Here is a 27627-nt window from a genome sequence, read left to right as displayed (position 1 = left end):
CAATCAACCCAGCAACCCATCAAACACGACGATCATCCTAGCGACCTGGGTGACTGGATGGCAGAACAAGTCCCACAGAACAAGTCTCACAGCAAAAAGTCCACCGTACGCAGCTGTTGGCCGAAAATCAGACGAGATCAGGTCAAAACCAGAGCCGAAAGTTGTTTGTTTTTTGTTTTTTTCCATGACCCAACAACATAAACACCAATCATAGCTTTGTACGGTGAGGTTATTCGTAAGTTCGGGGTTCTGGATTATGACTCAAAACTGTTTACCTTAAAAAAAACATTAACTATAATCTTTCTTCTTCTACTTTTTTTTTAAATTTTTTTACAACGATAAAAAGTGATTTAACCCGTCCCTCCTTACATTTCCCTCTTTCATCCCTAGCAGTCACACACGCGTGTCCACGTGTGTCTTCTGCGTGACCATCCATGCGGATCTGCTTCCCGTTGAGATATAAGGGACGACGACAGATACCAGCGAGGAAGGACGGATAACTTTTCTCTTTTCCCCCCCCTCCCCTCACCCCCACTTCCACACGATTTTTTTTTTTTAAAGTTGTGACAAGAGCCAGCAACACAACCGCGTTGCCCTTCCAGTCTCCTTTCCCCCCGAGCCCCCTTCTCCTCCTCCGCTCCTATCACTCTTCAGTCCCTTCTACTCCGCCCCCCTCCCCCTTTCCCACCATGTCGAGAAATCTTGGCGGGAGGTGACACCAAGGACACCGAGTTTTTCATGTACTCCCTTTAGGGTTAAAAAAAAAATCTTACAAATACTTCTTGTATTGTCTTGTCCCTGCACCCTTCAGCCAACCACCCTCCAACCCCAATCCCCCACCCCACCCCCACACCCACCCCCCAAAAAACTCCTTCTATCATTAACACATGCGACACCGACTCACAAGCGCATCGCCCCCTGTTCACACACACACACACACACCGACACTTTACCACCACACCAACAGTTCTACTCCTCATTCCAAACTCATCGTCACAGCTCAGAAGACTGTTCCTATGACTGCCGGAGGGCGGAAGGGAACGACCAGGGCAACCTTTCTCCTCACGAGCTGCAGCTGTGTTGTTTCCGGGATAGGAGGGTGTTCAGCTTCAACAGAAACGTGTGTGACGGGTCTCGTGGACTACGTCAACAGCGGCGGAGATTTTGCTTCGGGTCCTAGGTGCGACTGTCATGATCAATCTCTGTCACTTGGGACAAGGGGGGTAGTTAGGGAGCTGAAGAGACGAGGTCAGTCTTTTGTTGTTTTATTGTATGTGGTTTTCGGGTTTTCTTCCAGTTGTTTTTTTTCTGTTTACTTTAGTCTATGTTTTAAATATTTCATCCTGTTTGTCTTATATTTCTTGTCAACATTAGAGATGAGGATTTCTTTTCATTATGTAACGAAATGCGCATTATGATATCATTTATAAACCTATCTCTCATTCGGTCACACACACACACACACACACACACACACACACACACACACACACAACATTAGAGATCAGGATTTCTTTTCATTGTGTAACTAAATGCGGATTATGATATTATTCATGAACCTCTCTCTCATTCGGTTACACACACACACACACACACACACACATATATATATATATATATATATATATATATAATTATATATATATATATATGGAGGGGTTGCGTGTGTGTGTGTGCGTGTGTGTGACACTGGGAAACGGTTGAAAACAAACCTTGTTAGAAAAAAAAAAGTCATTGCCATCTTAAACACCACTTGGCACGCGATCGACAAAGACGGTGGGACACAGGAAGGATGGATTTTTTTTTCAGTGTCTTTGTTTCAGAACACACACACACACACACACACACACACACACACAGTCCCAATGATAATAATGTTCTATTGACAAACTAAATAAAAACTTTATATCAGTTGATAAGGGAGAGGATGAGACATCTGGGGGCGGTGGATAAACGTGTGTGAACGCGTCTCTGTGTGTGCGTGTGCGTGCGTGCGTGCGTGCGTGCGTGCGTGTGTGCGTGCAAGCGTGTCTGTAACTGGGTACAGGGGGGGAAATGTCCTCGACATCTTACACATCATTTGGCAAAGAACATTTTTAATTTCCAAAGGCTCGCTGAATGAAACGAAGAAGACCCGCTAAATCCTTGATCCGGATGACTGGAAATAAACAAACTTTTCTTTTTATTACCCTTTGCTCTTAATGCCAGGTAAGAAATCTCCTCACATAACAGAACTCTTTTTAGAACTGGATTAGACGCTAGTTTCGACCCGCAGCCGTTCGTCAGGAGTCAAGGCAACGGCAGTGATTTTTTTTCCCCCCTCAACCAACATGGGCAGTCATACAATATGCTTATCAGTTACCGCTTCGGCTGTGTGCCTGGCGGGTTGGTTGGTTGGTTGGTTGGTTGGTTGACTGGCCGATGATATTGTTAATTGTGTACTGTCAACAGCTTGGCTGACAAGAGACGAGGGAGCTCTCCTTTCATCCAAGTCTTCTCCCTCTTTCCACGGACCGAAGGGCGTGACTGGTCTTCTTTCTCCCCCCCACCTCGCACCTACCTTCAGAAGGCACAAGTCGTCGCCCCTCACAGCCGCTGAAATCTCTGAAGATCTGTGCGGTGGTTTCCCTTCCGTCAACCCGTTCCAGTGTACTGCACCCTACCCGCCCCCCACCCCCACCTCCGCACTCCCTTCTCCCCCCTCCCCCCTCCGCTTCTACCAGAACTCCCACTCCCATTCACTCACTGCTTGTCGCCAAAAGACTCGGCCCTCTTTTCACCCCAGTCAAAGGAGTGACTCTGGTAGTCAATGCTCGTTCGCTGGCGCGTGGTTTTTACGATCCTCAGGGTGACTGTTAACCACACGAAGGCGGGTAGCCAGGACTGGTTAAACCGACGCTAACGGACCGGTACATGGACATTTCTCCCACGGGTACACACACGTTGTTGCGCACTTCCTTCCTGGATGTCTTCTCTCTCCAGCTTCCGTCCTCTTACGACGTCGTAAAAGTGCCAGGGAGGAGGAAGGAGGAGCTCGTTTTCATCGTTTTCTGAGCGGAGGAACGCTAATTCCGTTTGCGGAGTGTATGGCCATGTTTGACATCTTTATTGACGTGATGGTAATCATGAAAGATAGCCTGACCCCCTTGTGTATCCACCGCAATCGATGAGGAAAAAAAGTATCTCAAAGGCTTCGACCGACAGTTCTGTGTCTTCTTCCGCCTAAAACAAGTACTCAAAGACTTCGACAGTTCCGTGTCTCCATCCCCCTAAAAAAGACTAGATACTGTGATCATTCTGTTGCAACACTGTATCCATATATGATCCAGTGTATCAGCCGAGTCGCGGAAGCAAAAACCTACTTACTCGCTACAGACGTGAAAATGACTGGCAATGTTGAACTTTCCTATGTTGTGGGCGTGAGTTGTGAATAGGCGGCTGTTGTGGCTGTTATTGGCGTGGGGTTTCCATTGTTTGTGTGTGTGTGTGCAGTTGTGGAGGTTTCCGATATTAGTAAAGTGTACTGTAATTGGCAGACTTTCTAGAATGGTGACAGAACTTCTCTGTGAAAATCTGCATGCTAGATTTAACTATAAAAGATTTTATTTCAACCAGATAAAGTAGTACAAAGATAAAAAGATAAAATAATAAACGACGGCCACTGATGGTTTCAGCAGATTGGAAAGAATCCACTTGCCGCGCCAGTCCAACCAAAAAACTAACAAACCCATTCCGGAATTCCAGATGGAAAAACATGCACGATAAGCCCGTTTGAAGTACTGTTGTATCGTGCCGGGCAGGTGTGGAAACCGTTAACCGCGAACGTCGCGCTTGACACCATCGCAGATAATGGGCAGATAGGTATCGACAGGCAGGCAGGCAGGGAGGCAGAAAACCGATGACGTGGCACACCACGCTCTCTGCGAACGATATAATTAAGCGGTCTGGAAGCTGTCCGCTTCGGCCTGCTGCCGACCACTATCGACAGGCGGCAAGCAGTTACTGTATCAGCAAGGGGGGGACAAGCGTGGTGATTTCGTGCGAGAGTGAGATGTGCAATCGTGTCCAGTCATCGTCCAGTCCGATACATCAGGTGGTCAGTCTGTGGGCAGCATTGCGACAGCACATGTGACGGCGCGGTCAACCGAGAAGTTGCGACCTTCGTTCTCTTCCATGTGAAGTCAAAGAGCTGTGAACAAAACAACTGAATGCTCGTCTCTGCCACGTGAGCACAACGTTTGGATTAAACACATGGTTGCTCTTATTCAAACATCGCTTCTGTTGTTATTTGGGTTGTTGTTGTTTTTTACAGAAAAGCCCAAGTTATTTGTGTTTGATGACGAAATAGTGTGAGAGTGTCAACTGTCAATAAACAGTAATTTTTTTTTTCTTGTAAATTCGCGCATGTAGGTTTGTGTACTGGAGATTTACATAGTTCCTTCTAGTCGATCTTTATATCACCGAAGGAAAAGAACGAAGAACGGTGTTCTGATACATCAGAGCCGTTCCATCGGCAAACAGCAATGTTTGTTACGCCATACATCGTCAAGCTGTGTTTAATGGAGTTTCCAGTCGGACCGACGGACGAGTAGGCAGGCAGGCTTATCTGTTTACATAGCACATCTAAACAGACTTCAGTGCATTCGCACTGATGTTTTGTTGTTGTTGTTTTAACAAAAACTAAAGACGAAATTAGAACAGAAGTGTATAGAAACATATACGGTTCATGTTTCTCCAGTCTCTGATCAATACAGTCTGGCTGCTTCTTACTGGTGAACTGTGTTTGCCAATGAGTTTAGTCTGCAGAAATTCTAATCGAGCAAATGTTTAGTTTGCAATCACTGCTACCTGGTACAGACAAATCCCGCTGTGTTAATGGCTTTTCTTTTTGACGCTGACAATGATATGACTCAGACGACTGTGGGATGAAACATTCCAATATTGGGCGAAGCTGGGTCTTAACATTTTGCCACGAAGAAGATATATACACCAAGCTCTCTTAGCGGTTCTCGAAATATACTCTGAATCCACGGTTTTTGCATGTGTGTGTGTGTGTGTTTTTGACCAGCTGACTTCAGGAGACCCCTATTGCTGCGAATCATATTGTTTTCTCCAGTCAAAGGAACTCGGGATAAAGACAAAAGATTTTTTTAGTCATCCTTCAAGCGAGCGAATCTGTTGAAAAGCATAACCGTGTCCCCCTTTGACAAGAAAAGTCTCGGTGACGAAAAAAAGAAAAAGAACCCGCCGTAACACCCCAAAAACCTCTCCTAAGCCATGGACCTCTCCAACAACGGGATGCTGTACCCCACCACCACCCTCAACTGGACTCTGCCCCTCACCACCACCCTCCAGCCCCCGACAGTCCCCGGAGGGGGGCAGCAACCACCTCTCCCTTGCAACGACAGCCTCCCGCCGCCGCCGCAGACGTGGAGCCGGCAGCTGGACTACTACGTGTACGGGGTGATGATGGCGGCGGTGACGGGGCTGGGGCTGGTGGGCAACTCCCTGGCGGTCATGGTCCTCACGCGCCGCACCATGAACACCTCCACCAACTGCTTCCTCACGGCGCTGGCCATCTGGGACTCGGTGGTGCTCCTCATGTCGCAGCTGCTCATGTCGCTGGGGGAGCTCTCCTCGGGCTTCTCCCGCAACGCCCTGCCCTACGTGATCGTGTACCTGTACCCGGTGGCTCTGGTGGCGCAGACGGTGACGGTGTGGCTGACCGTGTCCTTCACGGTGGAGCGCTACATCGCCGTCTGTCATCCCTTGCAGGCCGCCTCCATGTGCACCATCCCGCGCGCCCGCATCGTCATCGTCGTCATCTCCGTCGTCGCCGTGCTCTACAACATCCCGCGCTGGTTCGAGTACCGGTTGTTGCACGTGAGCATTGAATTAGGCGTAGGCCTCCGTGGACTGAGTGTTGTTGCTGGGTTTTCGTGTTCTTGTGTGTAGTGTGTGTGTGTGTGTGTGTGTGTTGTGTTGTGTGTTGTGTCGTGTGGGAATTTCTGATTGTTGTCCCGAACATTGTTCTGCTGTCCTCTTGTTTTCAAGTCGTTTACTTTAGGGTTTGTAGTTGTTGTTGTCGTCCCTCCCCCCATCCCCCCAAACCCCAATCCCCCCCCCCCTCTCTCTCTCTCTCTCTCTCTCCCAGTCCCTCCCTGTCTTCCTCCGTCCCTCCCTCTTCTGCTCGCGTGTAATCATGTGTGTTTCATGTGTGTTTCGCGCGCGTGTGTGTGTGTGCGCGCGCGCGCACGTCGAAGCGGGTGCATGCTGTAGTGCATGCGGAATCACGACACATTTCACACCACACATTTTTCATGGGAGTGAAAATTCCCCCCCACATGATTAATACGCTCTCTGACCATCTATCTCAATTATGATTCAGCGCTTCGCCAAACGTATCTCGTCCTACCCAACCCAGACTCAATCACGTACCCACCCATCCACCCGCCTACCCGTCCATTCCATCCCTCTGCCCACAATCAAAGGGAACAGCCCCCCGCGTTCTACACGCAAAAACAAACCAATTATCCTTCCCACTATCATTTCCAGCCAAAACGGTAGGTTGCAAATTGATGTTCGCTTCGCATGGCAATCTGCAAACGACAGACAAAAGGATATTCGGTGATACAAAGGAAGAGAAAAAGAAGAAGAAGAAGAAGTCATCGAGAAATCTGGACATAGATGACGACGGAAACGAGGAGGATCGTTTCAGTTTCCACTCAGTGATACGAGCAAATGATAGATATATCATTTTCTCTCGTGCCACTGATGTATGCTTTTGAAGAAGTGATGATCAACGTCTCCACTCTCACACTATCTTGTGTAGATGCGCGCGTGTGAGTGTGTGTGTGGGTGTGTGTGTGTGTGTTTGTGTCTGTGTGTATGTGTGTATATGTGTGTGCTTGTCTGTTTGGATAAATTTATCGTGTGTGTGTGTGTGTGTGTGTGTGTGTGTGTGTGTGTGTGTTTGCAAAACAGTCAGCCAGCCGCACCCAAACAGAATGTGATAAAAAAAAAAAGCGTATCTTTTGCTTGTTCCCTTTGTTGTGTTCGCCAAAATCAAGTCTCGTTATGCGAAATCAAACCTTCCATTACCATCCTGCGAGGAGGTGAACGGGCTGACATAACAGTATCTGTTGTCATTGTGCCTTCACGTTCGCCAGAATGAAGTCTGTTGATAGGAACGAAAGCAAACAAGTTCTACATTCTACACGGACTTCCAACATGCTCAGATGTATTCGCGTGTGAATGTAAAAACAGCAACATGTATTATAATAATATTATCATTATTATTATTATTGTTATTAAAAAAATAATAATAATGGTATTTGTATAGCGCTGAATCTTGTGCGGAGACAAATCAAAGCGCTTTGGCACCAGTCATTAACACGCTCGCATAACTCTAAAACAAGGAAGAGGCAGGGACGGGAGGCTATTTTGGGAAGAGGTGGGTTTTAAGGTCAGACTTGAAAGAGCTGAGTGTGGAGACTTGACGAAGCGAAAGAGGAAGTTCATTCCAAATGCAAAGTCCAGAGACAGAGAAAGAACGGCGGCCAACAGTCGAGTGCTTGAATCTGGGAATGCGTAAACAGATTGGATCCGAAGCCGATCGTAGTGAGCGAGATGGAGTGTAGAGGCGAAGGCAGCCACAGAGCTAGGAAGGGGAAGATTTGTGAATACATTTATAACATAGAGTGCTGATCTTGTACTGTATTCTCTGTGAGACAGGGAGCCAGTAGGGATGTTGCAAAAGAGGAGCGATGTGCTCAAATCTTTTCTTTCTGAGAACGAGTCGAGCAGAAGAGTTTTGTATACGCTGGAGGGACTGAATGGATGAAGCAGGCAAACCAATAGAGAGTTACAGTAGTCAAGGCGAAAGAGAATGAGAGAAACGACAAGTCTAGATGTTGCGTTAATGGACAGATATTTCCGGATGGAACTGATGTGCCGCATATATATATATATATATATATATATATATATATATATATATATATATATATATATATATAATGTCGCTAACATTCACGCACAGCCGAAGGCACTAAATTTCAAAACATGTCTACCAGACCGTCTTAGCACCATTCTTATGGATGGAGGTAGTGGGGGGGTGTCTTAAAAAGAAGAACACATAAAAAAAAAATCCTCCAGCCATTAAAAATATACATACCACATCAAGGTATCAACAACCCCCAAAGTCTTTTGATCTATATTTATACCTAGAGGTGTTAATCATAATATATATATATATATATATATATATAGAGAGAGAGAGAGAGAGAGAGAGTTTCCAAAGACGAAAGATGGAGGGGGACGTTGATTTCTGGTTGAAATGATTCCCATAATGATCCCATCAGTGGTGATAAGAGATATTTTGTTCATCACATCAGGTGAGCTTCCTTTCTTTCAAAGGCACACGCTGTCTGCACAGTATTAGAGCACCAGTCGACGTTGCAACGAATAGTAGTCATTCATTTGCCAAAAACAAGGCAGTGAATGTTTCATCATGGCCAGTGTAAAAAGAAAAAGAAAAAAAGCACTACATATGTTTTTGATTGTAAAGAATTATCTCTTGAGTATGTGCTTACAAAAAAAACGTACTGAAACCGTCTTACAATTTCTAAAGTAAGTGTGTGTGTGTGTGTGTGTGTGTGTGTGTGTGTGTGTGTGTGTGTGTGTGTGTGTGTTCTTCTAAAAATGACAAAGAACATTAAAATACTTTATAAACTGAACACATTAACAGCACTGTTAGCCGCGCGAAATTTGGCCAAACAGAGCAAACCATAGGCCTAGTTTGCATCAGTTTGACATGGTACAGTATATGACACCAAATAACAGGTTTATTAACATTAGAACAGTTTATGGCTCCTAAATGTACCAATAATCGTGTACTGAATAAAGACGTTATCCTAATACCTATGGTGAGACACAGTTTCTGTATTTGTTCACGTCAGTTTACCATTGTGGATTTCTGCCTTCCACACTCCCTCAAGCACGACAAAACTACTAAAGGCCGAGAATTCAAGAATACCCGTGACTACGAAGGGGACTGGGAAGGAGAGATCGGGATGTCGCACACACACACACACACACACACACACACTGTGGGGTGCTGGTGGAAACCCAAATTATCTCCCATGCTAAACAATAATCAAAAATGACTCATGGAAAACGTCCCACACATTTTCAACCCAGTTTTAAACTTTGTTGTTGTTGTTGTTTTTCTCCATCTTTGTAAGAGAGGGGAAACAAACGGAACAAAAAACTCTGGCGAATATTTGGATCGACAGACTGACGACCTGACCTGACCTATCCCCTGCACACTGTTCAGTCTTAACTCTGAAGCAATATCGACACAGTCCAAAAGTTTCGTATGGAGGGAAGGAGACATGTAGGGAGCGGTCGCTGAAGGCGGGTATGGGAAGGCGGGGGTGGGGTGGGGTGGTGGTGGTGGTGTTCAGCTGACTGGCATGCATGACTTTAGTCCGCTACGTCGGCTTTCGGTTCAATGGAGAGAGAGCGTTCAGGCTTAGGGGGGAAAGCGTCATTTTCGAACTTCTCTTCAAACTTCTCACCCTCCCTTTTCGCAATCATTTTCCAACCCAGCACAAAAAAGGAGTGACCGATTGTGTGTGTGTGTGTGTGTGTGTGTGTGTGACAGACACACAGACAGACAGACAGACAGGCTGGTACGGGAGGAGCTTGGGGGAAGGGGGTAGGGAAACAAAGGGGATGTTGGGAAATGCGCTCGTTTACAACACACGCCGTCACATGCACAGTGATGGGATCACGGGTGCCGCTTTCAGCGGATTAGATGAAGAAAAAAACAACTACAGGTCGCTAAACATATTATTAGTTCTACAGTTAGTTTGTTTGGCGATACAGTCTGCCCCTGCACCCCTGTCCTCTCGCCGACGTGGGAACAGGCTGGGTTCGTGGGGGTCTATGCTTCATGGCCCATGCTGTCAAACACTTGTTTCGGGGTAGGGGAGGTGGGTGGGGAACGAGGGAATTTGTGTGGGCGGGGGGAGGAAAGAGAGTAGTGGCAGGCTTCTAACTGAAAGTAATGGTTTTGTTGAAAACCGTGAAGCGTGGACAAGAAAGGCGACCTGCCCGCGCTGTCAATAGCCAATCTCTCTCGTCCCCCCCCCCTCTCTCTCTCTCTACCACCCCCACCCCCCCAATCCCTCATTCGCTTCTTAATTACACAGGCTGTCACCCCGCGATGTGAAGAGATCACAACGGATCACGGGCACCGCGCCCAACGAATGACAAAACATCACCCCACGAGAACGTCAGCATTTTCCCTTAAGAAGACGATCTGACGATCCACTGGTCGGCACATCCCTTGCCCACACCTTTATACACTCTTCCCACTTTTGTGTACACGTGCACGGAGCAGATTGGATCCCAGGGGTCGCGTTCTGTTGCACATGATGTCAGACACTTGTTTACACTGGCGAGGGGAGAGGAGGGTGTGCGTGGAGGGAGAGACGTGGGCGTGGGGAGTGGGTGGGTGCAGGAGAGGGGGAAGGGAGGGGACAGAAGGCGAAGAATCTGATTGGAACGTCAAAGATTTAGTTTCCAACAACGGAGGTAATTTTTTTTTTTTTTTTTTTAAAGACCTCAACCCCTACAGGCTTGCAACAACCTGCCTCTGTGTGTCTGTCGGTTTGCCTTCGTCTGTGTGTCTATCTGTCTGTCTGTCTGTCTGTATGTATGTCTCTCTCTTGATCTCTCTCTCTCCCCTTTCTTTAAGTGGGAAATTGGCTTTGATGAATTTCAAATTGAGTGATCGTCTTCTTCAATCTCTCTCTCTCTCTCTCTCTCTCTCTCTCTCTCTCACACACACACACACACACACACACACACACACACACACACACACACACACACACACAAGCAGAGCATACGCGCGTGTATTCCGTGTGCACATATCACACAAACACACACACCTCTTTCTAGCCCTTCACTCCCCCCCCCCTCCACCCTCCACCCCCTTCTTTTTCTCCTTAGTTATCTCTCTCTTTCCACGCATCCCTACTCGCTCTTTCCATCACATGCCATTGGCTTCTATTATCCGTAAATTGCAAACCCCACCCCTTCCCAACTCTCACTCCCCCCCCCCGCTCCCCCACCCCTCTCTCTCTCTTTTTCTGGCTCATCTGCTGGGTTGCAGCGATGCTTTTCAATTGATGCAAAACATATTTTTTGTTTGTTTTTGTTGTTGTTTGTTTTGGGGGTTTTTGTTGTTTTTTGGTCTTTTTTTTTTTTATTGCTTCGCCCTTTTTCCACAGGAGTGTGACGAAAGATACTACATTATTTCCTCCTTTCACCAGTGTCTGCCAAAGGATATGACATTGTATGGTCCTTTTCACCGATGTCCGACAAAAGATATGACATTGTTTGGTCCTTTTCACCCATATCCGACAAAAGGTACTACATTATTTCGTCCTATTTACTAATGTCCGACAAGAAATATGACATTATTTCGTCCTTTCCACCAATGTCCGACAAGAGATATTACATTAATTCGTCCTTTTCACCAATGTCCGACAAGAGATATTACATTAATTCGTCCTTTCAACCAATGTCCGACAAAAGATATGACATTATTTCGTCCTTTCCACCAAAATCTGACAAAACATATCACATTATTTCGTCCTTTTCACCAATGTCCGACAAAAGATATGACATTAATTCGTCCTTTCCACCAATCTATGACAAAAGTTATGACATTATTTTGTCCTTGTCACCTATGCATGACAAAAGATGTCACATTATTTCGTCCTTTTCACCAATGTCCGACAAAAGATATGACATTATTTCGTCCTTTCCACAAAAATCTGACAAAAGATATGACATTATTTCGTCTTTTTCACCAATGTCTGACAAAAGATGACAAAAACTAAAGCAAAGCAGTACAGCTTTGATATACTCAAAGTTGATTTTGTTATATTGGGTAAAAAGAAAGAACAAACTTACTTGCAAGTCCTAAAAGAATGAGACAGAGAGACAGACAGAGATAGAAAGAGAGAGAACAGGCAGAGGTACAGACAGACAGACAGATACAGAACGAAAGGGAAAAAGATAGAACGAAACGTGATTGCCCAAGTCGTCGATAATTCCATTAAAAAAAAACTAAACAAATACAACACTGCGCCTTGTAACAACAAATTCATTTTCCCAAGACAGTGTCAATCAATACAAAAAAAAAGGATCTGATTTGATGCAGTAAGTCAGACATGCATTGAAAAACGGAAATATACAAACAGGCATTCAGAGAGACAATAAAACAGAGCTTTGAAAACATGTCACATATGCAGTGTAAGTTCAATAAATAAATAAAAAACGAAAGCCATTATTTAATAAACAACGTTTTGTTTCGTGATAGCGATTCGTATCGATTTCGTTTCTTTTCCTCTCCTGGGAGTGCAATCCGAAGACGTTGCAACATCCTATTTTCTTAACAGATGAACCACGCGTGTGAACTGAGAATAAAAAGAGTACGAAGAAGAGGAAGAAATCGAAGAAAAACGTGAAGTTCCTGGTGAAACGATCTCTCCAAGTAAAAACGTTGCGATACTTTTTGGAAACTTGCCGACATGCGCTGTAGTGGAGTGGTAGAATTGACTATCACGACCAACTGTCTGACGCCCTTCAGGTTAAGGTGATCAGGGTTGGGGTCCTGGTTCAGTCGCTGTTCGAGAAGATGAGTCCTGGGTGTCAGCCCGGATGGGAGGTCCGTCTGGCGTTCCAGGGGTGCGGAGGGTGGAGGAGGCGTGGGGCGGGGGACGGGGGGGGGAGGACATGCGCACTAATCAACGCGCAAATATCCACCACAACAGACCCAGCGTTATTCATCGTCAGGCACTGTCGACACGGTGAGCGTCTTTACAAGGTAACTGTGGGAAATTGGACTGCAGAGCTCAACTATCGTGTTCCTGGAGGTTGTGCCCTACTGATATGGGCAATCATAGTCACACGCACACACTCCCAGTGCGCCTCAAACATTACGTTTCCTGGTACTGTGCTGGTCTTGTGACTGCATTATAGAAATACAATACCAACACAGTGTCCGTGAGGTTCTGGATTCGAATACCAGCCTGATGGGCGCAACAGCCGAGCGGTTAAAGCACTGGACTTTCAATCTGAGGGTCCCGGGTTCGAATCTCGGTAACGGCGCCTGGTGGATAAAGGGTGGAGATTTTTACGATCTCCAAGGTCAACATGTGTGCAGACCTGCCCCCTTTGTGTGCATACGCAAGCATAACATCAAATACGCATGTTAAAGATCCTGTAATCCATGTCAGCGTCCGGTGGGTTATGAAAAGAAGAACATACCCAGCATGCACCCCCCCCCCCCCCCCCCCCGAAAACGGAGTATGGCTGCCTACATGGCGGGGTAAAAACGGTCATACACGTAAAAGCCCACTCGTGTACATACGAGTGAACGTGGGAGTTGCGGCCCACGAACGCAGAAGAAGAAGAAAAATCCCGGTCTTGCCCTTAACACCCCCCCCCCCCAACCCCCCATCCCCCATCATCATGCGCTGTGGTCCTTTCACACATATTTTCCGTCCTTCTGTGTGCGGTCTGGCATTTTCTCACGCCGTGGTCCTTTAATGCACGGAATGATCATGGTCCATTGACGTGTCATTGCCCTTCCACGCTACTTCTTTCCACCATTCTGGTCTTTCCTCCCACATTGCGCTATTTCTGGTCCTTTTATGCACTGTGGTCTATGAACTCGTCCTTATTTTTGACGCAGTGTAAATCCCTCCCAACATTTGTTTAAAAAAAAAAAATCTTTCAAATGAAATCCCTTTAAATTGCTCTCGACTTGCACAAAGTGTATAATCCGTTCAAAACCATCTACCCCCTTGCGTGCTTTCTGATCTTTCGAAGCTTCACAGTACTCAGATGCGCACTCTCTGACCCTTCAAGCGTTTTTGATCCGTCCGAGCATCCTGCACTTTGGTACATCAATAATACTACCCTGTACTTTTAGTGTAATAATAATACTATCCTGTACTTTTAGTACATTAATAATACCCTGTACTTTTAGTACATTAATAATACTACCCTGTACTTTTAGTACATTAATAATACTACCCATTGCTTTAGTACATCGATGATACTGTATTTCCCTTACCCATCTCTCTCCCCTTTCATCTTTCTCTCTCTCTTACACTTTCCCCAGTCCTGTCCACCTCCACCTCTTTCCGTCCCCCTTCCCCTCTTACCCATCCTCGTTCCGTCTGTCGATTTCTGGTTGATTGCTTTGTTGCATTTCGTGACTTCATCGAGTTGGTCGCCGTTCTTTGAATTTGCGTTTTTATAGTGGTTATTTTTCTCCTCCTTCTCATTGGCCTTATCTCATTTCCCGGGCTTGTCCGACAATGTGATCTATGCTTCTTCGTCATCAGTTAGGACTCCAGCATTCTCGGACTCTGGGCTGCTGTCTTCTCGGTTTTTTTTACACGATCTTAATTGTTTCAGAATGGTAATTTGTGTGATACAATCATGATATTAAAAAAAGAAAGGAAAATAACAAACCGCCCTGATCATTTCATATATAGAGGTAATTTGTGTGATACAATCATGTCATTCAACATATGGAGGTAATTTGCGTGATATACTCATGGGATTCAGACACATCCCATCTTCTGACCGACTGCGTTTCTTTCCTTTTTTTTTTTTCTTTCTTTTTTTCTTTTTTTTCCTTTCTTTTTTTTTCTTTCTTTTTTTTTCTTTTTTTTTCCTTTCTTTTTTTTTTCTTTTTTTTTTTTAATGAAATCTTCGGTCGCTGTGTTCGGCCTTTGATAGTATTGTCACTATCTCATCCAGTTCCTGGTTTCGCCTTCCCTTGTTTAACAGTGACTGACTGGTTCTCTCCCTCCTAGGGCTTCGTCTATACCTCTCCCCAAAGAAAGATTGATTCTTACTTACTGTTGTCTCGTCGTCCATAATTGCGTGCTGTCTGTTCTCCAACAGCGGAGTCAATCTTGCGGAAATCTCCCGCACTGGAAGACGTTTGGTCTATTACGACTGTTTCTGTTCGTGATGCTGGCAAGTCGAAAAGACTTATTGTACGCATTAACCCAGATACACACAGATCGCCAGATAAGAACGTCGTATGAGGAAAACATCACCTTAGTCCACTTCAAGCAATATTCGACATAAGAACGACAGTAAGTCGGGCGTAATAGTCAAGAGAAGAGCACATTATCTCTTATCAATAAGAAAAATTCGACATAACAGCGATAAGAATTGGGGCGGAATAACTAGAGAAGAGCACATTGTCACTTATTAATAGGAGAAAAAAAAACACAGACAAGCCATGTAAGTATCCCATTTGATGTGATGTGTAAGAAAACATGATGGAATTTGTCCTAGAAATCATCACATTCATACAAGGTGACATCGCGGAGACTGGAGTGTCCATCTAACGAACGAGAAGACGATATAAACTGACATGGAAATGGTCCAAGCGAGACATATTACCATCAAGCTACCTCTTAGGCTACCTTACTCCCGACAGTAACAATGTTCTCATCTTTAGTGCTCATGTTACACGCAGCTTGGACGACATGTGATACTTTGGAACAAGAGTGTCCCCGTGAGTTGTTTCAGTCAGATACGTTTTCTGGTTTATTTTTAGAGGGTGGACCTAATCGCCAAGGCTTCTTAATGCACACCCTTTGGTTGTCAGTAGTCGTTCGAAAAACAAAACAAACGGTATAACATCCACCAAACGTTGAGTAAAAGACTAAGTCCTACGACCCACCATACCAGTTGTTGTTGCTGTTGTTTGTGTATGTGTGTGTGTGTTTTCTTCTCGTTTTTCACCCATGTCCAAAGCGACAGTTTGCAGCGGGAATTAACTGGCTGCAGTGTGAGTGAAAATCCCGTCAAAGCTGTCAACTGGGTTCGTTATCTTCTTGTGAGAAGCATAGTGCTTGCCACCATCCCCAGCCACGACTGCTGCTCAGACGAAACCGGTTGAAACATTATCACGCGCAGAAATCGGTTTTTCTCGAGGAAATGACAGGAGATTTTACATCGTTAAAAAATAATGACGGGTGATTTTGAAGACCTTGGTTCAATTATACGACCTCAGGCGACAACATGGGCAAAGACGATAAAAACATACCTCAGCATCTCTCTCTCTCTCTCTCTCTCTCTCTCTCAGTTGTGTATGCGAGAAGGCCCACATACTGTGGTTACACTACGAAAAACACACACCGAGCACCGTGTTTATGGAGGCTAAAATAGAAAACTGACCTGTCTTGACTCTAGACTTAGTGCATTACCAAAAATAATTTTGAGTTACAGACAACAGATGAGGTCTGAGGCAGAAGGATTTAAAGAACACGTTTGTGTGCAGTAAACTACAGTAACCTCGGCTTTTTACGTCATTTTCATGATCGATCCTTTAGATACAAAAAGTAAGAAAGAAAGAAAGAAAAACTATCCGTTGAAGTCTGTAAACTCTAGAGCGGCTGCTGATTCGAAGCCAAAACGTAAGCAATGATGTTAGCCATTGCACGGAGAACTGCCTGTAAATGAGAGGAAAACAACATACAAACAGGTCGCAGTTTCACTTCAGCGAAGTGATCCTTCACTGGGAGAACAAATGCTTTACTTGTTTCACGATTCAAATCTTCACACCCAAACACCAAGATGAAACAGAAACACAGAAAACAGTATAAAATCCCGCAGCGTTTGAAGCCATCAGCTTCTTTTCTTTTGCAGTGTCTGAAGCCGTCAGCTTCTTTTCTTTCGCAGTGTTTGAAGCCGTCTGCTTCTTTTCTTTCGCAGTGTCTGAAGCCGTCAGCTTCTTTTCTTTCGCAGTGTCTGAAGCCGTCAGCTTCTTTTCTTTCGCAGTGTTTGAAGCCGTCAGCTTCTTTTCTTTCGCAGTGTTTGAAGCCGTCTGCTTCTTTTCTTTCGCAGTGTTTGAAGCCATCAGCTTCTTTTCTTTCGCAGTGTTTGAAGCCATCAGCTTCTTTTCTTTCGAAACAGATTAAAATTTTGTGGAGAAAAATAAAAACCCTGCTCAGTCGTGGAAGCTGATACAAGCTGACCAGACCACTGGCGCGGACAAGCCACATTGTATCAATTAAAACCTTTAAATTAAGTCATAGTCACAAGGGAAATTTTCAGACGGAAGAACTCTTAAGAGCTTTATCTGTGTGTTCAGTTCCATTCACAGTCATCAGTCAAACGATCACAAAGAGAGAGAGAGGGAGAGCAAAATGAAAACTCCATTTGACTTATCAATATTGGGCCCTTGAAGTCAGTGCCATTGAGGTAGATTGTTTTAAACATGATTATAATTCGAAACTAATAACAACGTGGAAACCGCATCACACTTTTCAAAAAAATATATCAATTAATATGCGAACAAATTTGGTTCAAAAATGAAGAAAATGGATGTCCACGCGTTCAAGACAAAATGAATCCACTGTGACCTAGACCTACAACCAAGATCTAACGGGTTAAGGACTGTTTGTCAAATTTCTTCAGTGCTGGTCAAACGAGTCACTGAACTTTGAAGCAGTATGAGCTGAATCTTTCCATTTACCTTGTGACTTCCCGAGATAAATACAAGTGTTTATATTTCACATAGAGAAATTATGTTTTTGTGTTGTGTTGTGTTGTTTGTTTTATCACAGAACTATAGCGCATAGCAAATCGATACAGAAATTTTTCTGTCATTCGCACTTTAGTACTGTTTTGTTTTTCAACATCTCCCTCTTTTGCCTTTTTTGTCTGGCTTGCCCCCCCCCCCCCCCCCCGCCCCCCCCCCCCCCCCTCCCCGCCCCCCTTATGTCTTCCTTTCTTTCTGTCTATCTTTATTTCTCCACGGATCTTCTTTTATTTTCACTTTTCTTTACATATTTCATCAATGTTCTTTATTCCTTTCTTTCATCCTTTCGTTTGTGGCTTTCTCTAGTTGGTCGTTTCGTTTGTTTTGGCGTTTTCTGGCATCTTGTGAACCGTTCTGTCTCGTCGTTTAGCTCATTTTCATGTCTCTTGTCTTCTTGTCCCTTGTGTCTTTGTTTCTCGCTCGTTTTGCTTGTTTCTGCTATCGCGTTTTTAAACCTCTCCTCTCCCTTCGCTAAATCTTCCAGCTCTTCATGCTTGCAGAATTACCTTGGTGATCGGAATCGAGCCTCTTTTTCATCGTCTTTTTCTTCCTCTTCTTCTTCTTCTTCTCTCTTTCCCCCCCTCCCTCCCTCTTTCTCCCTCCCACCTTCCACCCGCCCCGGCCTGTCATTCTAAATTCCAGAAGACATCTCGTCCGAGAAGAAAAGAGTTTCCTGCTCAGCCCTATCTCATTTCAAGTAATTGCTGCTAATCGTTCTTGAACGCTGAGACACATTTTCTTGCAGAACGAAACATTCCCATCTGTTGTGATATTTGCTCTTCTGCGATCCTCCTCTCTCTCCAGTGTTGCTGACAGTTCAGGAAAGTTTGTTTGTTAATTCCCTTCTTTTTTTTCGTCGTGAGACAAGATACTCGAATAAAACGAATGTGAGGTCGTTTGAGGAAATTACACCATGAACATCTAAGAAAGAAATGAAGGATACCGGGTCAAAAAAATAAAATAAAATAAAATAACGAAAGGGGAAAGGGGGTGGGAGAGTGTCAGGTGGTGAGGGTGGTACTAGTTCAGCAAGCTGTGCGCTGGTGTGTGTGTGTGTGTGTGTGTGTGTGTGTGTGTGTGTGTGTGAGTATGTCTGTATGTGCGCGCACGAGCCAGTGTGTGTGTGTGTGTGTGCACGCGGGCGCGAGTGTGAGCAAGCAAGCGCGCGTGTGTATGTCTGTGTCTAACTGCGTGAGTGTGTGTATACGTGTGTATATGAGTGCGTGCGCGTGTGCGTATGTGCGAACATTTGTGCATTTGTTGAAGCACTGCAGACTTTCTTTTTAATTTCGCACAGTTGTTTTTAGCTTTCTCGCGATGCATACATTTTTATATTCCATCTTAAAAGACAGGGAAGCGTAACATTGCATTTGCTTTCTCTTGTCTGTCTGTCTGTCTGTCCGTACTCGATCACTAGAGATGCCTATATTTCTAAACCGACCAAGTTCAGACCAAGATCAATCACTGTGTCTACTTGGTTTGAGACAACCTGACCAGCACCGTAATTATGAAAATACATCTTAAAGAGTCGCTGGCTGCTCAGCTTACGTAAAAGCTCTTTGATACTGAAGTGAACTTTTAGAGCTGGAACAAAGTGGAAGCTCAAAGTTGTAAAGGTTATGCGTTCGAATCTTGACGTTTGTAAGTGTACTTAAATTTCCTTCTTATATATATAAAAAACCTACTCCTGGTTTCTTTCAGTCTGGATCTGTTCAAGGCAAAGTAGCATGCTGCGACTATTTTCTGCATGTCGGTAAGGATCTTGTTAATTATTCAGGTCTGAGCTACTTACTGTCAGCTTGCATTTTGACTGTGGGAATGGGAAAGGTATTTTCTCTCTCTCTCTCTCTCTCTCACACACACACACACACACACACACACACTCTCTCTCTCTCTCTCTCTCTCTCTCTATCAATCTATCTATCTCTTCTGTTATGTTTTCATATTGCGTACTTGTTATATTTTTCCGTTTATGATGTCAGGATGAAAACAATCAATCAATCAATCAAAAACACTTTACAAATATACATGGAAAGTAAGTTGTGCAATCACAAGCCTAATGTGCTTATTCCTTTTTTTTCCCTCAGTGAAATGTTCGTTCATTCGTTCCTTGGTTCTCTCTCTCTCTCTCTTTACATTTCAGATCTGTTGCAACTTCATGATTTTCTTCAGTGACTGTGCTTGTTTGTGTATTGTACCCCTTCATGAGGGGCAATGGCCTTTATATGAATAAAACATCCGCATCTCTCTCTCTCTCTCTCTCTCTCTCTCTCTCTCTCTCTCTCAGGACTGGGTGGAAAAAAGGCATATGTTTTGCCTATCTCATTACCCTGGTAAAATAGAATTTCATTTCATTTCGTTTCGTTTCTCTCTCCGTCTAGTGTTTCGTTGTCATACAGTCTCGTGTTTCGTATATCCCTCTCAGCCCCTTACCTTCTTTCCCTCTCCTCTTCCGCTATTCCGTATTTTCTTCATTTTCAAAGCCAAATTTTGGTCAAGATGCTTACTTTACCGTGCTACCAAATAACTGTGTTTTCCAGTAAGTTAAGTTTAGGACAACAAATAATGCTTTGCCTGTTAATAGTCAGCGCTTTAACAATTTACCAAGAAACGAAAGAATCTGTGATAAATGTTCCACTTCCGGCACTGCTGATGAGTTCCACTATTTGTTTGTGTGTCCTTTCTTTGAAAGTGACAGACAAAAGTATCTACCTAGATATTATAGAAACCGCCCAAACTCCCTTAAATTTCACTTGTTGTTTTTCGAAAAAAAAACAAAAGAATATTGTTAAAACTAAAAGCATTCATCTCTTCTATTTGTAGTTCCTTTCGGTAAAGCTACGTCTGTGGTTAATGGATGAGGATGAATTATTTATTAATGTATATTGGCGGTGCCTATTGGTCTTTTGGGTGTTTTTTTTCCCCCTCTGTTCTTTTGACATCACTCTTATTGTTTGTATGGTATATCTAAAATATGTATTTATGTAACGTTTCGACGCCCCAAGAAATAAACTTTTTGCCTTGCCTTGCCTAAAGACACGTCTGATCTTACCCTTAGGAGACAGCCGGTCTAGGTTGGGCAAACGTTGTCCTTCATTTTGTTGATGTTCCTAAAACAGTGCACGTTTCCATTCAACCCGACGCATTTAAAAAAGAAAAAAAAAAAGCTGCCCATCAAAAAACGCCGGAGAGAAGAGGACGTAGAATTTCAACAAAGTTAACTGGACATCGGTTCTGTGCGTGAAAGCCCACAAGAAATACAACTCACTCGGCAGTTTTCTTGGTTTTTTTTCTTCTTCTTTTTTTTTTTTTTCTTTTTTTTTTTGTGTGTGTGTTTTTTTCAAATGGACGGAATTGTCGGGAAATTTCTTCCTTTCTGGCGTCAGAGGGCTTGATCAACACAGGACAAGGTTTCCAAAAACGCTACCTGGTTGGTTTTAGTTTGATTTGCTTTGAGAGAGAACGGCTTTTCGATGTTGCTTTGTTCTCTCTCTCTCTCTCTCTGTGTGTGTGTGTGTGTGTGTGTGTGTGTGTGTGTGTGTGTGTGTGTGTGTGTGTGTTGTCTTTTGTGAGTATATTTGTTCTTCTTGTTGTTTCTGGTTTTATTGATAGAAAGGCTGTTCACCACCGGTGATTGTTTTATTTCAAGATATAAGATTCCTGCCCTTTATTCGTATACCTACTTGATTTTTCGGATCTACACACACACACACACACACACACACACACACACACACACACACACACACACACACACACACAAGAATGAAAATAGCAAACGGGGGTGGCAGAGCGGGAAGTGATGAGTGTGTGTTTGTGATGAAAGACAGACAGACAGACAGAGGGAGAGAGAGAGAGATTTATCAAACAGGCGAAAAAAGAAAAGAAAAAAAGAATGGATGTCTGAAGAAAACATCAGCACAGAAACAGATCTGACATATATAAAGCACAAGCGTGACGCACGTAGCCTACAACACTATACGAAAAGTTTGAGGGGAAAAACACACACACACACAACAACTAAACCGACGAAGTCTTGATCCTAATAATGGGAGGAAAACGATGGAGACAGAAATCTGATGATAAATGTTGGAACTGACGAAACGGCACATGAGACGAACAAAACATTAAAAAAATGCCTTTATTAAGGTCTCTATAGCAACGCAGTTCATTTCAGAAATGTGGAACCCTTCAGTATCACACACTTACAAACACACATTCTCGACATCCTATCTTATTCCAGCGCGTTTCCTTGGAAACAGGGGTGTGTGGGGGTGGAGAGTTGGACAGAGAATGCTAGAACGCTTATTTGTGGGCGGGGGACAATAACAATTTCAATCCAGCTTTAAAAGGAATTAACCAAACTTCACCGAAAGAACTTGTTCTTCGTAAAAAGGCTGCTCTTCCGTCACAGAGAAGAGTCATCAGGACGTCCCGGCACTCAGGCTTACGTCATCGCGTTGACATATCGTTAGTGATTGAAGTCAAATGTCCACATTCACCAGTGTGTGTGTGACGGGGAGTACTATCCATGAGGTCAAATAAACAAAACACGGATGTTCACGTTCCATTTTTTTTTTTTTTTTTTCACCAGTGCGCAGTTTGAGCAACCCTTTCTCCCGCCCAGCTCCAGAACTTCTTAGAGCGGTGGACGAAAGTGACGAAATGCCCAGTTCCTGAAAGCAACTCATTTCCTATCTGTTGAAAAAAAGAATAATAATAATAAAATATAGCATGATCTTGAAACCAGTTTGCTCTATCACAGTATTGTCAGTCCTGAAAACTTAGTGGGGCGACATCCCGTGTTGCGCTGCGTGGTCTGTTGCTTGTTCACTGCCGTGGCAATGTATATATTAAAGGCACTGGTATGTATTGTTTGGTTTGTTCTTTTCTACCCGAGTCATACCCGTTTTCTTCCCAAGTTATACTTCACACAATGAAAATGTCTCAACTCTAGGTCTGTCCGCACCAGTTTTACAATAAATACAAAAAACAGAGGACAGAAGAAAGGCAATCTCTTCTTCCATTTCCTGTAGAAATGACTGTACTGTAAAGATATTGAACACGAAATGTAGAACGACACTAGCTTTTTTTGAAAAAAAAAAAAAAATGCTCACGAATATTGAACCTGTAGCCTATGGCTCAAACTATATATCATTCAGTTCCGTCTCAGTCACATAGACAGGCGAATTTGCCGCTAGAAAGTTTGAATAACTAGCAACTTCCTCTGTGAAAAATGAGAGGAAAAAGAAGGGGGGAAAAAACAGATCAAACTGAATTTGTTTTGTTGTTTTTGATACTCGGAACGTTCCAGTGCTGAACTCAACATTACTAATAATCATGTGAGGGGCTTCCCCGCTGATTTTCAGTCCACTGAGAGAAAAAAAACGAAAAAAAAAAAGAGCAGATTCAATTTGCTGTTGCTATTTTTAATACTCGGAACATTCAGAGCTGTGTTCAACACTGCTAACAATCCTATGTGGACTTCCTGTTCATTTTCCCGATCTTGAGTTCAGAAGCGTTCCCGAACTGCTTTCACCCATGGTTTTGGGGTTGTTTTTTTTCCCCCACATACTTCCATTACGGACTAAAAAGTAATTCTAATACAATTACTTCGGTGGGGTCGTTTCCAATCTTTCTCCGACCATCCGGTAATGGATTAATTTCACGGCTAATTCCACTCAAAGTCACTGTCGGCAGTCTTCCCCTCGTTAAGTCTTATTTGACCAATTTGTCTGCCGAGTTAATGTGCGTTGCTCCAGGCAAGCCTGGCGGACCCCAACAGACGACATCAACACGGCAAGCAGAACACCGATCTCCGTGAAACTGAAGGACTGTTTTGCCTTTTGTGCCCTGAAGAGAGCTATTCTCAGGTGTTCTCCAGTTACGGGCGCTCCTCATATAGGTTTATGTGTATTATTCTTCGTGTTTTCCATCGTCTCGGGTTTCGTTTTCGCTCGCTCGGTCTTCTTTCCCTGTTTTCACGGTTCTGTTCGTCCGTGGAAGTACCTCTCACTCTCACACACACACACACACACACACACACACACACACACACACACACACACACACACATCACCTCCCGCTCTGCCACCCCCGTTCATTGCTATTTTCGTTCTTGCTTATAACTCAGCATGCTCAGCATAGAGCGATAACCCTGCCAGACAACAGCTGATTCATATCTTTCCCACTTTTTGTTGTTGTTGTTGTTTTTTAATGGGACTGACTTTTTCACCTGAACACACGGAACAGGTAAGTCTCCCTTCGGATGGCAGAGATGGACAGACAGACCGACCAGTAGATAGATAATTATATCTATATCCAGTAGCGCACCAGCAGATAGACATATATATCAGATTAGTAGATTGGTATATATATATATATATATATATATGTGTGTGTGTGTGTGTATGTAAGTATGTACACACACACACACACACATATAGAGAGAGATAGGTAGATAGATAGACAGATAGATATCAATATATGGGATATATAGATGTAGATTAATTATATATATATATATATCCCGCAGCGCACAAGTAGACAGATAAATATAATATCAAACCTATATCAGACAAATAGATTGATAAATGAAATATTTATGCCCAATAGCGCACAGGTAGATGGATAGATATATCAATATGAGACTAGTTCACTGATAAATATAATATTCAAATCCAGTAGCGCAATGGCAGATAAATAAATATAATATATATTTCCAGCAGAACAGACATTTTGGAATGGCACAAACAAGAAGTTCAAGGTCACTGAAATTTCTACCAAAGTTGGCCGCCTTCTGCTACACTATATATATATATATATATATATATATATATATATATACACACACATACATATGTGTGTGTGTGTGTGTGTGTGTGTGTGTGTGTATTTTCTGAATTGCTGACTTGGTTCTTTTTTCTTTTCTTTTTTACAACTTAAACTTCTCCTGGGCACCCAAAATGACGGGGATCATTCAGGAGAGAGAGAGGGAGGGAGAGAGAACACTTCAGGGACCAGGGGATGGCTGCAGAGGCCGACATATTCCCAAAGAGAAGTGAACCGGATGCTTTTCAACTTTTTTCCACTACCACGTCGAATCGACAGAAAGCGCTGCTATGGTGCTGACAATATCCCTTGAAAGCATGCATATATACACACATAAAATCGAAACGATATCGACTTGCCTGCACCTCCTGCGTTCCTTCAAAGAAAACAAAATATCAACTCACTGCTAGTGAGGAATAGTGAGAGAGAGACAGAGAGAGACAGAGAGTGAGGGTGGAGGGAGGGAAAGGAAAAGAGAGATAGTGGGAGAGACAAAGAGAGAGAAAAAAAATGAACTGTTTTATTGAACAGGCCATTGGCCTACAGGGATGGTATCAAACTGTTGGATTGTAACCCTGAAATATATCTGATAGGTTTACAAACAACGCATTTCGAATGCTTTATCCAGGAATACGACCACACGCACAACAACTGACTTGTTTCCACACGATAAATGTAAGATTTGCCAATACCAAGACGGATGATTACATACAATGTGTAGAAGGAATGCATAATTTAGATAGTTCTTTCCTATACATAGTCTTGAAAACGGAAGAGGGCCAGGGTCACACAAGTTCTTTGAACGAACACCAAGAAGATGAGGGCTGATAAATAAATAATAAAAAGTGTGGGTTGAACCAGCAGACCAGAACACACCTGGGTTAACCACGAAAGCTGTGCTAAAGGTCTCACCAGAACAAGAGAAAAATCGCACAGCTCACAAATACTGTCGTTCAATGCCGTTGACGCTCCACTCGTTTATTTTTTTTTTTTTATTTATTTATTTTTATTATTATTATTATTACTACTACCTTTTTCTATATTATAATTATTATTTATTTATTTATTTATTTATTTATTTATGTAAGCTGATCTATTATTTATTTCCCCTTTTTCTTCTTCTTTTTTTTCTTTTTTTTTCTCAAGGCCTGACTAAGCGCGTTGGGTTACGCTGCTGGTCAGGCATCTGCTTGGCAGATGTGGTGTAGCGTATATGGTTTTGTCCGAACGCAGTGACGCCTCCTTGAGCTACTGAAACTTATGAAACTCACTGAGAGTCTCTTCCAGCGTCAAATACATCCGCTATAATACTGTCTTGCAGTATTTTTTTAATATCCCAGATAATACTCTCTTCCAGTGTCTTATATATACCAGATAATACTTTCTTTAACTGCCATATAAACATCATGACAATATTCTCGTTTGATGTTGCATACATCCCAGTCATGTTTTTATCCAGTCATACATTCCGGAAATAATTTAGTCCAATGTCCTCATATCCAAGAAATATTCTTGTCTGATATCATGCACTTCCTAGTAATACTCTTGTCCAAGGTCACAGGCAAACAAGGGATATTCTTCTTTTCCATCATCATCATCTTCTTCTTCTGCTTCTCCTTCTTCTTCTTCTTCTTCTCTTTCTCCTTCTCCTCCTCCTCCTCCTGTTATCTGCTTCTGCCTTTGTGGGCCCCAGCAACTCTCACTCGTATCTGCGAATTTACGTGTTTCACCGGTTTCACTCCCGTTACATAGGCAGCCATACTCCGGTGGTGTTGTTTTTTTTTTGGGGGGGGGGAGCGGGGGAGGGGGGGGGTTCCAGCAATATTCTCGTCCAGTGTTAAAAACACCTCATCAGTGAAAAATGAACTGCCAGAGATGTACAAGTTCTTCACAAGCCGCACAACCACGGAACATTTTCTTTCATCAAAAGGCAGGAACGGACAGGATGCAATCTGGGGAACACAATCACCTCTGTCCCGCTTCCCAACGCAGATGGAACGTTGCTGAGAACTGGGCAAGTCTCGAGAAAGTTTGCTGTCTACCGGATGGCTCCATGCGCATCTCCCCGGTGCAGTTACATTTGATAAGGAAAAGTTGTGTTCCCCAGTCAAAGTAGGGGATGAAAGGCACTGACATTTCCCTTCCCTTTTTTTTTGGAGATTCTGGCCAGTCGGCCAGCAAGTCGTTTCCGTGGAGCCGTCATTGCAGAAAAAGAAATGAGTAGGAGGAAATCTAAAACTGGAAGTGAAAGAAGTTGCTCCGTCTGCTAAACCAAGTATGAGATGACAGAGAGCACGAGTGGTGCTAGAAAGCAGACCGAACTAGCAGGACAGAAAAATGACCAAGTATATCTTATAAAAGAAAAAAAAATGCAAACTCACAACAAAGCAACAAAGGAATACACAGAAGGAAAGAAACTACCGTTCTCGTACTGACAGACACAAGCTTCAGAAGATGTATGTGGGAGGAAAAGACAAACAAACCGAAACCATAATGAAACAAGAAGGTTGGGACACAATGGAATCAATCTGAAATGGACTAAAGGCTATCACCAAACAAACGATGAAGAGCAGGAGAGTTTTTTTCCCTTTTTATTTTTAGTTTCTTGTCACGCAGTAAACTGCTCGACGGCAACCAATCCCAGTAACTTAATCAAAATACAAGACTTATAACCATAACTTATTGCTTTTAGCCAATACCGACTGTTAAGACCCTATCCGGATTATAAACACAAGAAAGACACAAACTGAACCTCGTCAAAGTCTCCGCAACAAGAACATATAAAGAAATCCATCCACCCTTCCATCATACCTGAAACAAAAAAACACAATATTCATTCAACCACTGAGACATCCAACCACATCACGAAACTCCGTGAGGCACCTTCCTGGCCAAACTGGAGACGCCAATTATTCCGTTTTAATGATACAATCTCCAGATCATGGGGAAAAATTTGCTTTTCAAATGAATACAAACAGCAGCTTTCACACAAAAGATGCATCAAAGACTCTCGTAAAAACTAACGCCATTCCCAGTATTTTGCTGTCAGAGCAGAAAAGTATGGGGAACATATCGAACACTGCAGGGAGAGAACAACAAACAAAACCAGCACAAACATTCAAAACCAAAACCAAAAC

The 27627-nt window shown here is 43.5% G+C and overlaps 2 protein-coding genes across 6 annotated transcripts in view; one reads left to right on the top strand and one right to left on the bottom strand.

The window, feature by feature from the left end:
* LOC143297255 (focadhesin-like) overlaps nt 1-27627 on the bottom strand; it is a 724856-nt gene that overhangs the window by 649941 nt on the left and 47288 nt on the right. The window lies entirely within an intron of this gene.
* The window catches only part of LOC143297015 (FMRFamide receptor-like), a 142260-nt gene that overhangs the window by 103781 nt on the left and 10852 nt on the right, over nt 1-27627 (top strand). For 2 of the 4 annotated variants that reach the window (XM_076609146.1, XM_076609147.1), the window contains exon 4: nt 2452-5883. In XM_076609146.1, the coding sequence (XP_076465261.1) occupies nt 5278-5883 (606 nt within the window). In that variant the 5' untranslated portion in view covers nt 2452-5277. Of the gene's footprint in view, nt 1-923; nt 1249-2451; nt 5884-27627 lie in introns of those variants that run through there. The other 2 variants (XM_076609148.1, XM_076609145.1) reach the window with 2 other exon arrangements.

This window comes from Babylonia areolata, chromosome 22 (assembly GCF_041734735.1).
Source record: "Babylonia areolata isolate BAREFJ2019XMU chromosome 22, ASM4173473v1, whole genome shotgun sequence".
In the NCBI taxonomy this organism is placed as follows: domain Eukaryota; kingdom Metazoa; phylum Mollusca; class Gastropoda; order Neogastropoda; family Buccinidae; genus Babylonia; species Babylonia areolata.
The sequence above is the reverse complement of the archived record's forward strand: the minus strand, read 5'-3'. Positions and strand labels throughout refer to the sequence as shown.